We start from the raw sequence: 16,485 nt of genomic DNA on the forward strand, positions 1-16,485 counted from the left end.
AGATTCCTACAATTTTCTTTGGTTTGTAAGAAACCTTCAAGGTTGGTTGGTATCCTTTCTGAAGTGACATGTGGGATCTTCTATCCCTACAGACCCATAGCATAATGTAAAGGAAAGAATGATGAATGTGGGGTCAAAGAATCCTGAGTTCAAACCCTAGCTCTGAAATGTATTTTGAAGCTGTGTGACCCTGAGCGAAGCACTATAAGCCTCAGTTTACCCATGTGTAAAATGGAAATGATAAAAATACAGTAACCTACTTTTTTTCAGGGTGGTTACAAGGTAGTGTTTCTGTAAACCTTAAAGCATTAGGAAAAAGGAGGTTGTAAAATTCACTCCCTTACACCAAAATCAAGAGGGAAAGAGTTGACAGCAAAGTGGAAGGATGGAGGTGGGAGGAGAGATGGGCAATAAGACAAAGTTTACCCATGCCATTGGCTACTGGAGACTTTCTGAGTGGGAAGATGGAACATGAAACTCTCTTGGGGAAGACAGCTATTGGGAGAGCTGGTACAAAGACTTAGTCATGGCTAAGCCCCAGTCCTCTGAGTTGGGTCATCTCCAACCAAAAAAGCTTGTCGCTCTACTGGCCAGGAAGCCCCACCTCCCTCTTTTCTGATCTCAGACTTGGGCCTAAGGGATTCCACAGAGCAGAAAACCCTCCCTTGATAAAGGAGGAAAAGAAGCCCAGAAGGAAAAGTGACTTGTCCAGGGTCACACAGCCAGGTCTCATCCACTGATCCTGCCCATGGACCATTCAGTGACCACTGCAGCACTAGGCCTGCTTAAGGTGGGAAGTATCTGCTTGAGTGGGCAGAGAGAAACAGGAGACCCTGGAGGTTGGAAACGTATATGGGTGCTGACCTCCCCTGTGCCTCTCTGGCCTGATCATTAACAAAGAAGTAGGTGACCTAGCCGCAGGAAAAGGGTCTGTCCCCTTCTTCCTTTCAAAGCTCTGATCCCTCTGCTCCCAGGAATCCCCAAGGATCAGCAAGGGGCTGGACACAAAGGAAGGGAGGGGAAGGGGAAGCAGAGGTGGAAGGGGAGGAGAAAAGGGTAATAAAGAGAAGAGACGAGAGGAGAAGCACAAATTTAGTGCCCACTATGTGCCAGGCACTGTGTTAAGCACTTTACCAAAATTATGTCATTTGGTCCTCACAACCCTGGGAGATGGGTGCTATCACTATGCCCATTTCATAGATAAGAAAAGTGAGGCAGAGTGACTTTCCCAAGTGACTTTCCCAGGGTCACACAACTAGTAAGTGAACTCAGGTATTCCTAACACTAGGCCAAGTGCTCTAGCCCTGTGCCACCTAGCTATGGTATAATAATAGCATTCTGAACATCAATAGCACTTTTAACACATCAGACTTGGAGGAAACTTCAGAGACCACTAACCCAACTACTTCGCTTTACAGAGGAGGAAACTGAGGCGCTCTTGAAGGAGGTGACTTGTGCAAAGTGACAGGATGATTAAGCCTCAGACCCCAGACTCGCTGGTCTGCCCAGCCTGTGCCAGGATGCTACGTGACAAGAGACCAAAACCAAATGGGGGAAAGAGGCCCTGCTGATGGGAATCGACTAACAGGATTCCAAAGCCCAGCCAGCTCCGGGGGACCCCGTGCCAGGCTCTGGGCACCAACTTGGTTGAGCCCAAGCTGACTGCCTGAAACTAGGCCAAGACTCCCAAGAACAAAACACACACACAGACAGGGAAGGAAAAGGAGACAACCATCCCCCTCAGCCCCACTCCCAACCAGGACTCTGACATTCCATTCAACGTGCAGGAGGCATAGGGTTTTCCCAGGGTACCCTAGTTTGTGGAGTATGAATGTGCGTGTGTGTTGTGTGTGTATTGAGTGTGTGTGTGTGTGTGTGTGTGTGTGTGTGTGTGTGTGTATGAAGGAAGGGGGAAAAGAAGAGGGAGAGGTGGGAAGACAGAGAAGTGAGACAGAAAAAGACAGAAAGGAGAGACAGAGAGAAGACAGACAGAGAGAGAGAGAGAGGAGAGGGAGGAGAACAAGAGAGAGGGGTAAGGAGAGGGGTAAGGGGAATGGGACAGTGCCCCAAGGCTTCCTGGCCTCCCCATTCTGCTCTGACACCCCCACCCCCAGCTGAGGTGGGGTACCTTGCCTGTGGCGCACTCAGTCCCGTCCAGGGGTGGCCCCTTCTTAGTTTTGCAGAAGTACGGGTTGTCAGGGTGGCTGCACCACAGCTGTTTGCAAGAGTCAAAAGTTCTGAACTGTAAGACAAGACCGATGTCAAAAAAAACTTGGGTTTGACTCCTACGAGCTACGTCACTTAACATCTCTGGGCTCAGTTTCCCATCTGTAAAATGAGGGAAGGGAAAGAAGCATAAGCATTTCTATAATGCCTCCTATGTTCCAGGCACTGTGCCAAGCCCTTTGCAACGATTATCTCACTTGATCCTCACAAGAGCACTGGAAGGTGAGTGCTATTTGTAAAGGTGAGAAACTGAGACAGACAGTGTTTAAGTGACTTGCCCAGGTTCACACAGCTAGGAAGTATCTGAGGTTGACAGGATGACAAATCCATGTGAGGGCTCTTTCAATCCTGAGAGTCCCTGGGTCTACACCACCCTCTGCCTGTTTCTTTTCCTCAAGTCTCATCCTCCCCCACCCCAACTCCCAACAAATAAGTTCCCCACAATTTTCTTGTATCTCTTGCTGCACTCAGCAGAGACACAGGGAAGAAACAACAGGCAAATCACAACACAACAGAGGTGGAAGGCCCTTCAAACATGGAAGGACCAGAATGTCCTAGTGAGAGAGAGAGTACTGAATCTGGAGCCAGAGGACTGGGGTTCAAATTCTTCCATCTCTATCACTCCCCTGTGTGGCCTTGACAAGTCACAACATTTCTGGCCTCAGTTTCCACATCTGTAAAATGAGGTTCAACCAAATGGGTCTGAGACCCCTTCTTGGACCATCCCCTTCCCAGCGATGCCTCATATTGCCCAGACTTCACCACCATGATCCAACTGCCTTTTCACCCTAGAATGACCCTTCACCATGCCAGCCCCCTTCTCCCACTGGTGAGTATCTTTCATGGCCTCCATTTTGGGAATCAGCCATGGCCAGCCATCATCCTAGAGGTGCTCCCCAGACCTTGCTGGTTATGTCCCAGTGAGAGCAGCTCCCTCCCTCTGACCCCCCACTCTTCCACTCCCTTCTCCATGTTATTTTTTCTTGTTACTGAGGTATTGGCATGTTCCATTTTTTCATTACAAATATTTAGAGATTGTGCACACTTCCTGTGAGCTCCTGAGAGAGCTCCTCTAACAGCGTCAAACAGCTGAGCCGAACAAATGAATGGGTGATCTCATTGGAAAGTGTGAGCACATCCCCACATCTGGGGCACCCCAGATATACCTCCTGCCCTCCCCCTTGGGGAAAAAAAGAAAAAGAAACTCCTTGTGATGAATATGCACATTCAAGGGAGACAAATTCCCTTAGTGGCTGGATACAGAGAGAGAAAGAGGGAGAGATAGAGAGGCAGATGTGTGTATGGGCTGTGTGTGTACATATGGTGTGTATATATATATATATATATAGGTATATACACATGCCATCACACACATACACATATATAATATACTATTATACATACACAATATATATATGTATATATGTATATGTGTGTGTATATACATATATATACATATATATATATAAAATCCCTCTGTGCCCTGAATCTGTAACATCTTGGTAATGAATGGCATGTGTTGTCCTCCCTCCACTAGACTGTAACCCCTTGAGGACAGAGAATGTCCTTTCTTTTGAGGTACATAATAGGTGCTTAATAAATGCTTATTACTTACTTTCCCACCTAGAATGCCAGACCTTAGATCCTAGCACACAGAAAGGCAGCACCAAGAGGCTCCTCATCAATAATCTCTTCCAACCAACTCATTTTACAGGTGAGAAAATGGCAGCTCAGCCTGGGCCTGACTCCTTCAATGATGCTAAGAGCTAAGAAAGGGCCCCTAGGCTGACAGAAGCCCAGCCTGTTTCCCACTCCTTCCTGCAGGGCCAGTGGATGGGTGGCACCCAGGGTCTGTACTCACTGCCGTGCAGGTCTGATAGCCAACACCAAAGTCGAATCGGCACTGCTCATCCATGGAGTAATCAATCCCAGGAAGCTCAGGCAGCTGGGGCCACTGGTGCTCAAAGGGGTCATCCAGGAGGCAGTCGTAGGAGCTGTGGGGACATGAGGGATAACCAGGAGGGGGGCAGTCAGCTGGGTTTAGGCTTGCACAGGAAAGGGATGCCATCTCTACACTTTAGGACCAGAGCAAGGTCCTCAAATCTGCACCTCCGTCCTCATTCCTCCCTTCAGGCTGGCAGATGGTGAAACTGCTTCCAGTAGAGATCAGCAAGAAGTCCCCCTGCACCTTGCCCACCCTACCTTCCCCCTTCACTTGGGTCATGGCCAAATTGGGCCAAACTTCTCAAACCCTTCCCTGACTCCCTGATCTTCCTCCATCTGAGTTCTCCAGTCCCTCCCAGACCACCCAGCCATTCAACCCTCCCCTAGGATGTGATAGTAACAGAAAGGCTCCCAGATGTTCAGTGGACCTCCACCAATGGGTACAGACTTGGGCATCCTCAACCCAACGTGGGCCCAGGGTCCCTGAGGCCGTGAGATGCTGGGAGGGTGAGTGAGACCAGGGTGGGATCTCAGGTTAAGCTGAGCTATGGCCTAGCTCTCCACGACAGAGGACTTGGAAGAGGGAGCATCTATCTCTTTTTTTATTTTACTTGTTTTCAGTGTTCTACAATCACTTCCATATAGCTTAGATTTTTCCTCTCCCTCCTTCTCCTTCCCCTCTACCTCCACTCTCCCTCCCTGAGACAGCATGCAATTTTGTATAGGTTCTACACATACATTCCTATTAAATACATTTTCACCTTAGTCATGTTGCATAGAAGAATTAAAGTGAATGGGGGAAATCATAAAACAAACCAAAACATAATACAAAAGAAAATGATCTGCTACATTCTGCGATCGGATTCCATAGTTCTTTCTCTGGATGTGGAAGGCATTTTGCCTTAAGAGACCATTGGGAATTTTTTAAGTCCTTGCATTGCAATGAAGGACTAAGTCTACCAGAAAAAAAATCCTTGCACACTGTGGTTGTTGCTGTGTACAAAGTTCTCCTGGTTCTGCTCCCTTCGCTCAGCATCAGGTCATATAAGTCTTTCCAGGCCTCTCTGAAGTCTTCTTGTTCATCATTTCTTATGGCACAATAGTATTCCATTACATTCATATACCACAATTTATTCAGCCATTCCGCTATTGATGGGCATCCCCTTGATTTCCAGTTTTTGGCCACCACAAAGAGAGCCGCTATAAATATTTTTGTACATGTGGGACCTTCTCCCATTTCTATGATCCCTTTATACAGTCCTAGAAGGGGTATTGCTGGATCAAAGGGTATGCACATTTCTGTAGCCCTTTGGGCATAGCTCCAAATTGCTCTCCAGAATGGTTGGATCAGTTCACAAGGGAGCATCTATCTCTTTAGAGTCATCTGTCAAATGCAAGAAGCCTCTGAGGCCTAGTGATTAGAGCACTAAGGAGACCTGCATTCAAATCTTACCTCTGATACCCCCTGTATGACCTTGGACAAGCTCTACCTCTCTTATCCTCAGTTCACTCATCTGTAAAATGGGGATAATAGCACATTCCCACCTCATGGGGTCATTAAGGGAATCAACACTGCCAAAATGGGAGCTCTCATTTACACTATTAAGGATCATCCTAGTGGGTGGGTGTGATAGGGGAGGCAGGTAGGAGGGACAGAACCACTTTGGTCTAGTCTGGGATTCTGTGCCATGTGGGTGGCTGACTATTCCATCTACATCTAGGGCCAGACCAAATATGGCACTACCCCCACTAAACTATGGGGCTCCTGCCCAGGGCCCCTTGAGTACTTCAGCAGCCTGGGGGTGGGGGAGGGAAGGAAACACCTACTGTATGTAACGATTCAGCTCCTGTTTGCTACAGCGGGACCAGTGGTAACGGTGGAAGGCGGCCTGCACCAGCGGTGCCATGATACTGCCCATGCTTGTCTCGTCAGCGCATCGGTTCCCCTGGCCATCATGTTCCATGCCTAGCCTAGGAGAAAGGTCCCTGAGCTGGGCCCCCAGGGACACTCCCCAGCAATGGCAGAGAGGGTAGCCCAGGCAAAGTAGGAGGGGGTCCAATGGCCAATGCCCAAATCTGGCTCTAGACCCCCTGCCTTGCTGTGGGACCCTGGGCAAACTTCCTCAGTGCACCCTCTTCTCAGACCATGGGATGGGATGGGGGTCAGGGAATCCCTTCCCAAACCAGCCAGTCCCAACCAGAAACCTCCATTACATACACACACACACACACACACACACACACACACACACACACACACACATAGACAATGTTCTGCTGCTTCCCACCTCTGCACCTTTGCTTCTGCTATTTCCCTAACCTCGAACATGCTGCCTTTTCTCCTCCTCTCCAAAATCTCCCCACCTATCAAGGCAGGCACAACTCAAACTCATCTCTTCCAGGAAGCTTGCCCTGCTCTCCCCAGTCCAAAGGGGCTCTCCATCCCTCTGAAATATTACAGCACTGACTGTCTAAATCTGGGTTCAAAGCTTGGCTCTGCTTCTTACTCTTTATGTGGGCTTGAACTCTCTCTGGAGCTCAACTTCCCCTCCCCCACGGGGTTCTCATAAAGAAAGCATTCTGTAGAACTGAAATCACTCTATTAATCATTCTATAATTAGGAGGCCTGATTGATTATCTGTAAAATGAGGGGGCTGGCATGGACCCTAGGTCCCTTCTAGCCCCCAAGCTCTCTGAGCACAGAGGAATTGTGGGCCAGGCCCTGAAGACCCATCCATCCTCATCTAGTCACCCGGACTGAAAAGTTCCCAAGTGGCTCACAGTCATCACTGAGGGCAGGCATCATCGTCCCATTTCATGGTCAAGAAACATGAGCCACGAGGTCAGGCAACACTCAGCCCGGAGAGAAGGTACACACATTGCCAGGTGGCTGAGATTACAACCACATCTCCCCTCTTCCCTGGGCTTCCAAGAAAGCTTCCAAACCATTCCAATGTCACCTGACTATTGCCAGGAACCCTCCACCCACCTGCCCCCGGGCCCACCCCAGTCAGAGACCTGGGGTGGGGGTGGCGGGGCACTTACACATGGCCAGTTTCATGGGCCACCACAAAGGCAGAAGAAAAGCCATCCTCGTGGTTAAGGGTGCAGCTTCTCAGGGGGTGACACATACCAGTAACCGGTGCGTACCCTAACAGAAGAGGGAGGGGAGGGGATGTAGCGGGGAAACAGAAGAGGAAGGTGGAGAGAGAGAGAGAAACAAAGAGAGAGTAAATGGAGGAAGAGAGAGGGAGAAGAGAAAAGAGGAGAGGAGATTGGAGGGAAAGAAGAGAGAAAAAGAGAGAGAGAAACAGAGAGAGAGAGAGAGAGATGTATCATTGAAATGTAAATTAAATTAAAGTCTAGGTCAAAGGTCCTGCTGGGAAGGAGAGCATCACTGCTGGCAGCCTCCACAGGACACTTAGAAAACCTGGTACTCCTAGACATCCCCCCTGCAACCCCTGCAGTGACCACTGCCCTCTTAGCCTCACCCTACAGCGTGGAGCCAGCAGGGGTAGCTGTTAGCCAGTGGCCTCCTCCCACTCAGAGACCTCTTAGCCTTGAAACTAAACCTGTGGTATCATCAAATCTAACCCCCTCCTTGCAGAGAGGAAGAAAGTGAGCTCAGGTCCCTGTCCTGTTTAGCAACCACTGTCCTTAACCAGCTACATGACCCTGGACACATTATTTCCTCACTCCAAGCCTCAGTTTCCTCATATGTAAAATGAGAGAATTGGCCCACATGATTCCTCATGCCTATTTAACTTCTGTCTCTCTATGTCCTAGCTTCTAAGGAAGGGACTTCCCGCTGTGGCATTTTATGTGTGTACATATATGTACGAATGTATGCATATATGGGTACATGTGTATTCGTCTATGTTTCTCTGTTGTTTTCTCTATTAGACTGTGAGCTCTCGAGAGCAAGGATTGTTTGGTTTATTTTTCCTTTCTTTGGAGCTCTTAGCATAGCACCTGGCTATAGATAGGTTCTATACAGTGACTGAACCTCTTAGGACTTGTTACACTCTGAATCCTTCCTGATTGGGCAGCCCATGATCCCGGGTCTCTTTCAGCTCCAAAGCCCATGTTGCTTCAATTCCCCATAAGGAAAATGATGAACAAGCATCATGATTTCTCTTTTCAATTCAATTTAAGAACACTGATGATCAGTGCTGCTCAGGTTCCCATTCCCAGGAGGGGAGACACAAAGGAGGAGCTGATCCCTGCCCACAAGGGACTTAAAATCTAATCAAGTGCGTTCCCCACAACAGCCCTGAGATAGAGTTAGAGCTAGTAACAATATCCTCATTTTACACTTGAGGAAATAGAGGCTGAGTGAAGAGCAGGGATTTGGCCAAGGTATCCCAGACAAGTTTCAGACTCCAGCCTGAGTCCTGGTCCCGTTGTCTTTCTAACATACCCCCAGCTGCCTCTTTAACAGGAGTCAGTGCAGAAGGTAGTGAATGATTTGGCCCAATGAATTCAGCAGGCACTTAATAAGAGCCTACTGTGTGCCTATGACACTATATGTATGTGCTGGGAAGAAGTCCTCAAATCTCCTCTGTTCTGGAGTAGGACTCTCCATCCCAACCCTCCCTGCGCCTCAGTTTCCTCCCCAAAAGAGCCAGAACAAATATATTACTATTTATGTGACCTTGTACAAGTCATTTAGTCCCTGTGGGTTCAGTTTCCTCAATGTAATATGGAGTTAATATTCATGGTATTTACTGTAAGGATAGGGTTTTGTAACCATAAAGTGTATTAAAGAAACAAATACATGCCAGAGGGAGATTTTTGCTTTTCTTTGTCTCCTTAGCACATAGTAAGTGCTTAATAAATCCTGAATGAATGAATGAATGTAACAGCAACACAGGTAAGAGCCAGATCGAGAGGGGACTTCAGAGTTCATCTGGCCCAACCTCTCGTTTTACAAAGGAGGAAACTGAAACCCAGAAAGGTTAAATAATTTCCCCAAGGTCTCCCAGGCAGTAAATGGTGCAGCCAAGACTTGAACTCAGGTCCAGTGACTCCAATCAATCAACACGTCATTAAGCACCTACTCTATGCTGGCTCAGGAGCAGTCTCTCTAAATGCCCATGAATTGTCTCCCTTTGGCGCATTGGTGGGGACCTCCGAGATGATGTTGTATCTTCCTCATTTCACAAAGGAAAGAACTGAGGCCTCCCTCAGGAGAACTGACTGCCCCGCCCCCCACTGATCGGTAATAGAGGCAAGATGGACACCAAGGTTCTCTGACTGACTGTCTAAGGCACCTTCTGAAATATACCATCCTCTCCTCTGGCTCAAGGAATCCCCTGGTTCTGCTCATAGCAAAGGGCATTTCTCAAACCTTCCCAATCTGCATTGGAAGAGTCTGGGCAGCAGCTAGAAAGAGGCCCTCCCTAGCCATGGAGGAGGGTGGGCAGGCTTGGGGGTCATCTTTGCCTCCTCTCTCCCTTTTCCCCTTCCAGTCAGCTGCACACACCTGTCTATGGGAAATACAGTACCTTGCATACCTGCGGGACCAAAATCCTGCCGTGTGAGGAAGACAGCATGGTCATGGTGCTCAGCGTGGCCAGGATCTGAGCGCTGCTGGGAGTGGGCCCAGCGGCACACCTGCTCCAGGCTCCTGGATGGGTTCCCTCGTTCAATCAAGCTCAGAGACTGGAGGGTGTTTGGGGGTAGAGAACCAGAGAGGGGTTAATTTGGAAGAGTGGGCACCATGATGCATTATAAGACAATTGGTCCAATCAAAGTATAAGGAGCACTGAGGAAGGAATCAGAGAATCTGGGTTCAACGCCCCCCCCCCCCGACACTATTTGAGTGACCTCAGGCAAGTTTTTCTTCACCTCCCTGGGCCTCAGTTACCTCACCTGTAAAGTGAAAAGGTTGCACTGGGTGGCCTTTGAAGTTCCTAAGAGCCCTAAAATCTATTATCCTATTGAGCCAAGTTCTGAAGAGGCTCTCAAGGTCTAGAATGTCCACAGTGCTATCCTGGGCAATCCTACCCAAGATCACTTAGAGCACTTCAGAGCTCTCCTGGGAAATCCTCTCCAGTCTCCACCTGGATCCCAAAGAGACCACTCATCAGCCCCTACACTCACTTCCACCTGGAGGGTCCTCGGCACTCTTCATTGTCCATCCCCAATCCTATCTATCCTTCAAGGTCTGTCTCAAGTCATGTCTTCTGTAGTATGACCTCCTGGACTCCAGAGTCCTCATTAACCTCTCCCTTTCCTGACTTCCCATAGCACTTAGGATGTGTCCCACATTCTCTGGTACATTCTTACATCCACTCAAACGATTTGTCACATATTTTTTGTTTCTTTCAGTTGTTTCACCTGTAAGTCTTGACTCCCCAGAAAAACGATGCCATAAAGATCTTGGAGCCTATTTCTACAACACTGCAACATTTGCAAAGCATTTTCCTCAAAACCCCCCTGAAATGTTGATAGTACCGGAATTTTCCTCCTGCTCTTGAGGGCAGGGGCTGGCTTAACTTTTGTGTGTCTGGAGCCTAGCACAGTGCCTGGTGATTAAGGAATGCTTGTTAAATGATTGATCCCCATTTTACAAGGAAGTAAACCGAGGCCCAGAAAGTGGAGCATTTTGCCCAAGGTCACATGGGGGAACTAAGATTTGAACCCATGGTCTCTGCTTCTCTTTTTGGTACAACATGCTAGCAGAGCATATGAAATCTCATAGGATCCCAGGACCATTGAGCAAGAACAAGAAAGGATGTCAGTGGTCATCTAGACGAACCCCCCGCTTTTACTGTTGAGGAAACCGAGGTCCAGGGAAAATAAGTCACATGGGTAGTAAAAATCAGAGGAGGTATTTGAACCCAGGACCTCCAACACTGGAATTAGTGCTCTCACTGCCATGCTGCAGTCTCCCTAGGTCTCCAAATGTGGGGATGGGTTTCTCCTCCATAAAATTGGCACACCTTCTGCCTGGGCAGCCTTTGTTTTGGCCCATAGCTGAACTGATACCTGCTCACCTTCCTGTACTGATAACAGGAAGTGCTTACCTGTCGATAACCCACCATGATCATCCGGACCAGGGCGATATTCATATGCACCCCTAGGGATTCATCATGGTAGATCTCATCCACCTGGAAGAAGGAAAAAGGGAATGTGGCTTAGTATTTGCAGAGATAAGATGAGAAGTCACAGCTGATCTATAGGCTCCAGGAACTAGTCTGTCTCAGGCTTTAAAGATGACCTAACCCAGCTCCTTTCATCTTACAGGTAGAGACACAGATTTCCCAGGAAAGGACATGATATGGCCAAGGTCATTCAGGTAAATAGAAGAACCAGGGTTTGAAGCCAGAGCTCCAACTCCATACTAGCTTCCTTTCCACTGTACCACACTGACCCTCCAGTTAAAGCCCCTCATTTTGCAAATGAAGACACTGAAACCCAGAAAGGACTAAAGACTTGCCCAAGGTCATAAAACTGGTCAGCATCAGAGCTGGTATGGATGCTCTGACCAAATGCAGAGTTCTTGCTATTACTGCCTTTCCCTTTCCTACCCTGCCCAGTGGAAGACGTCACGCTCTCTCGCTGAGGTATCTCTGCAGCCATCGACAAACTGTGCAAGAGAAGGGCAGGAAAATCATCCCACATCCTATATCTTGAGCTCCCTCCCCCTGGAGACCTAGGACCTTCCCAGCTTTGTCTTTCTTCCCCTTCATCTCATTGCCTCCAGCCTCTCCTTCATTGAGGACAGCTGACACACTGTGTTCTAATTGTCTGTCCGGCTTCAAAGTTCTAACTGCCCATTCAGCTCTGACCATCTCTGTTCTAAGGATCCAACTCAGTCCAGTGAGGACTAGTGAGCTCCCCAAAGTCACTCAGGAAATAAGCCTTTTAGCCCAGACTCCAACCCTGGGCTTCTGACTCTAAGTCCACAGCTCCTTCCACTACAGCAGGCTATCTTAATCACCTCACTGACTTGTATCCCCTTACCATCAATTCTTCCAAAAATTAGAAGTCTGCTCATCTCTCTGAAATAGTCAGAGCTGACCGTTATAGAGTGTGTTAAGATCTGCCAAGCACTGACGTCTGCTCATCACAGTGTCCCTGTGAATTAGATGCTACTGTCATCTTCATTTTACAAATGAAGAAACTGAGGCTGGAGAGATTATTATAAGACACAAAATGTCAGTATTGAGAGGGATCTTAGACAGACCTCAGAACATAGAATGTTAGAGCTGAGAGGGACCACTTACATAAAATACAAAATGTTAGAACTAGAAAGAACTTCAGACTCTAGAATGTAGAGTATCAAAGACCATGAACAAATAACATACCAAAAAGGAAACACAAACTCGAGCAAGCAACTGAGCTGGAGAGTGAAAAGAGCATTGTCTCTGGGTTCAAATTCTACCTCCAACCCTATTTATGACCTTGGACAAGTCACGTTCCTCGAGGGGCTCAGTTTCTTCATCTATATTATGAGATGTTTGGACTAAATGACTTCAAAGTTTTCTTCCAGCTTGAAACCTATGATCCTCTAGGTTAACATTCATAAAAATCTTCAACTTAATAATCAGAGCACTGAAAAATAAAACAAGTTCACACTCATCTAGGGGGCAAAAATGAATAGAAATGAGTGGTTTTTAAAACCTCAGTTTTGGTGAGATTGTGCACAAACAGGTATACGCATACATTGCTGATGTAATTGCAAACCACTGCCATCTTTCCAGGAAACAATCCAGCAATTGAAAGGAGATCACAAAACTGACCACACCCTTTGACCCAGTAATCCCACTGCTGGGAATATAGAAACAGAACTATTTTTGCAAACACCATAGAATTTAGAGCTAAAAGGGACTCTGAGATCATCTACTCCAAACCTCTCATTTTACAGATGATAAAAATGTGACCCAGAGTGTTGAACTGTCCATGAACTTTCCCTCTTGAATTATTTTTAATTTTTTTTTCAGTTCTTAATTCTCTCTTCCTCCTCTTCGCCCACTCATTAAGAAGATAAGAAAATGAAACAAATATGTATAGTCATTCAAAATGAATTTTAAATTTATTTTTTATAACTTTGTATGTATTTGGCTGGATTGGTATTGAGTCTTCCCAGTAGAATACAAACTTCTGGAAGTCAAGAACTGTTTTGTTTTTGTCTTTGTAGACCCGAGTCTAGCACCTAGAACAGTGGGAAACAAAGGGAAGGGAACAAGCATTTATTAAGCACCGACTATTTACCAAGCACTCTTCTAAGTGCTTTACAAACATTTCTTTTGATCCTGACAACCACCCTGGAAACAAGGTGCTATTATCCCCATTTTATAGTTGAGAAAACGAAGGCAAACAGAGGTTGCCCAAGATCTCATAAGCTGTTAAGCACTCAGCACAGCTGAATTTGAACTCAGGTCTTCCTGACATCAGGCCCAGTACTCTATTCACCATGCCACCTAGCACAGGGTCTTGTACATAAAAGATGCTAAATAAATATTTGCTAAATTGAACTGAACTTCCTACCCACCCCATCTGGCTTGGGGGTAGAAACAGCCATGAACTTAGTGCTGAAAGGGCCCTGAGATCCCACCTAGCCCAAGCCTGTTCATCTTCTAGACAAAGATCTAAAGAAATGAAATGACTCCCAAAGGTCCCACAAGGATTAGGTCAGTGGTAGAACAGGGAATGGAGCTCCCATCACCTGCCTCCAAACCCCTTCCACTGAACCACCCTGACCCTTAAAGAGGTGGGGGAATGCTATGAGAGTTTGCTCAGGGTGTGGGAACTTTGGAGGCAGCATGGTCCATGAAATGAGCTCTGGCTCTCAAATCAGAGGACCTGAATTGAAATCATGCTTTTATTAACCTTTACTAGCTGTGTGACCTTGAACAGGTCACTTAACTTCTCTGAGGCTTAGTGTCCTCATTTATAAAATGAGGGGGTTGGACTAGATGACTTTCAGAGTCTCTTCTGACTCGAGATTAATTAAATCTAAATTCTAGATGTACCACTTACTACCTGGATGAACTCGGGCATTTGACTATGCTCTCCAGGCTTCATTCATAAAGTGAAGGGGAAGTGGGCTTGACAACCACCTCCAACCCTATGATCCATTACAAAGCTGTCTCAGTTGAATGCCCAGACTCCACACTGGACAAACTAAGTGGATGAAAAGGAGGTTGAAGCCTGTGAACAATGGGGACATGCTTTAGAAATAATGAAAGAGCCCCCATTGAGGATATGTCTGGAGGGATCCAAAGGAAATGAGGAGCCTGAGTACCACTGTGCTATCCCCAGCATGAATCAGAGGGACACTTCCAGCGAACTTAGTAGATCCTCTAGGGAGGATCAATAGAAGGACATAGGATGGAACCATGCTGGAGAAGAGAATATAAGCCCCTTGAGGCTTTACTATTTCATTAGACAGTATCCCTTGTGGTTAGCATAGCAAATCAACAAATGTTTGTTGATTAACTGACTAATTGAAACTATGGATAAGTTGTAATCTGCACCAGAGAAGAAAGTACCAGCCTTGACAAGATGGCAGCACCACTGAAGGGTTGAATTAGCACAACCATAAGTTGCTGTGAGTATCCCACCATCAACTTGGAATCCGTCTCCCTGGCTGGGTGCTGTCTTGGAGGACTTACAGACTGAATCAAGCTACTAGTACTGACTCCAAAGCTGGGGGTTGGCCCCAAAAGGCCCCAGATTGGAGGAGAAAGAGGACTCTAGCAACAGGACTGCCAGGTGTGTGTGCCAGGCTGGGACAGGAGCTAAGTGCCTACTTAGCTCCAGAAGACTGTATGGATGATTATGGAAGGGAGCTCTAATAGCTCAAAATGACACCAAGACTTTGGGGACATCCTGTTTAAAGATGAGACTTCCATTGTGTAACTAAACAATCCTATATTTTCTGGAGCTTAGAGTAAGTCCCTTCCCAAATACCGGTTTCAGTTTCCTGGCCTACTAAATGAGATTAGCCTAAACAGGTTCAGAGAATGTAGGTTCAAATCTTGGCTCTATCACTACATGCATGACCTTGATCAAGTTATTTAACCTCTGCAGGCCTCAGTTTCTTCAACTGTGAAATGAAGTTGGACAAGATGGCCTGTATGATTTCTTCCAGCACTAATCTGAGATCCTAGGTTACTTCATCTCTCGGGGCCTCAGTTTCTTTATCTGCAAAATGAGTGAGTCAGATTAGATTTCTGAAGACCCCCTGAGCTCTAGATCTATGATCTAAAGTCACTAACGCTCCCTTGGCCTCAGTTTCCTCATCTGTCCAGTGAGGGGGTTCAGATTACATGAGGTCTTAGGTCACTCTCAACTCTAGACCTCATTCCATGTTGTCTCAAATCACACTTCAGGCACTTGCAAACTGTGTGACCCTGGGCAAGTCACAACCACCATTTGCCTCAGTTTTAACAGTAAAATGGTACAGCACCCACCTTCCAGGGCTGTTGTGAGGATCAAATGAAACCATTTATAAAGCCTTCTGTCCATGGCCTGGCACATAGTAGGTGCTTGATAACTGCCTTCCCTGTCTACCATGCCCCTCAGCTGTGGCACTGAGTTCTAAAGCCCCTTCCAGCTCTCATCTTGCTAGCCTCAAGCTCAGCTGGTACCATGCAGACAGGCAGGCCTGGCCTGGCTCTGACTCCAAAGCTACGTCATTACTCACTCTTCACGCTGCTCCAGGCTGTGTGTGGGCTCTGGAGCCGGCAATAAGAGGCAGGACCCAGACCAACTCAAATGCCTGTAAACACAACCGCGTACCACAATGATGGACGACTCAAGGGGAGAGGACCCAAGACCAAATCATCTGGGCTTCTCCAACTCCCGGGCTCATCCCCAGGACTCCCTCCTCACTCAGCTCTGACTAAATGTTCTCTCCTCACCAAGCTGCGGCTCCCAATGCCCAGCCACGCCCTCCTTCCACCAAATCACCCACCTCCCAGCAGCCTTAGGACACTCTGCCACCTCTGAAATCCTTGCTCTGGTTGCTGGCACCACTGATTACTCCCCCTGTCTGCTGACCCCATAAAATCAAGAGTGGACAGAATTCCTTCTTGGTCTCTAATCATAATACCAAGGCTCACTCTCACTCTCTAAGAGAAGCATTGGATTTGGAGTAAATGAGAGAAACAGGTTCAAATCACGGCTCTGTTACTGATCTGTGTGACCTTAGGTTTAACCTTTCTGGGCCTCAGTTTCCTCCCCTATAAAAGGAGGAGATCATACTAGATGGCCCCTATGGTCCCATCTAACTCTGACTCTGTGACTCTCATCTCAGCACTGTCATTATTCCATTTTCCTGACAGTAAGCCTTGGTGGTGG

The 16,485-nt window shown here is 47.2% G+C and overlaps 1 protein-coding gene across 2 annotated transcripts in view; it reads right to left on the reverse strand.

The window, feature by feature from the left end:
* ADAMTS14 (ADAM metallopeptidase with thrombospondin type 1 motif 14) overlaps positions 1 to 16,485 on the reverse strand; it is a 105,570-nt gene that overhangs the window by 18,192 nt on the left and 70,893 nt on the right. Inside the window, exons 5-10 of one of the 2 annotated variants that reach the window (XM_072628690.1) lie at positions 11,202 to 11,285; positions 9,678 to 9,834; positions 7,216 to 7,321; positions 5,998 to 6,141; positions 4,088 to 4,220; positions 2,129 to 2,242 (exon numbers count right to left, since the gene is read on the reverse strand). In XM_072628690.1, the coding sequence (XP_072484791.1) occupies positions 2,129 to 2,242; positions 4,088 to 4,220; positions 5,998 to 6,141; positions 7,216 to 7,321; positions 9,678 to 9,834; positions 11,202 to 11,285 (738 nt within the window). The remainder of the gene's footprint in view (positions 1 to 2,128; positions 2,243 to 4,087; positions 4,221 to 5,997; positions 6,142 to 7,215; positions 7,322 to 9,677; positions 9,835 to 11,201; positions 11,286 to 16,485) is intronic. The other variant, XM_072628691.1, reaches the window with a different exon arrangement.

The sequence above is a fragment of the Notamacropus eugenii genome, chromosome 1 (genome assembly GCF_028372415.1).
Source record: "Notamacropus eugenii isolate mMacEug1 chromosome 1, mMacEug1.pri_v2, whole genome shotgun sequence".
In the NCBI taxonomy this organism is placed as follows: domain Eukaryota; kingdom Metazoa; phylum Chordata; class Mammalia; order Diprotodontia; family Macropodidae; genus Notamacropus; species Notamacropus eugenii.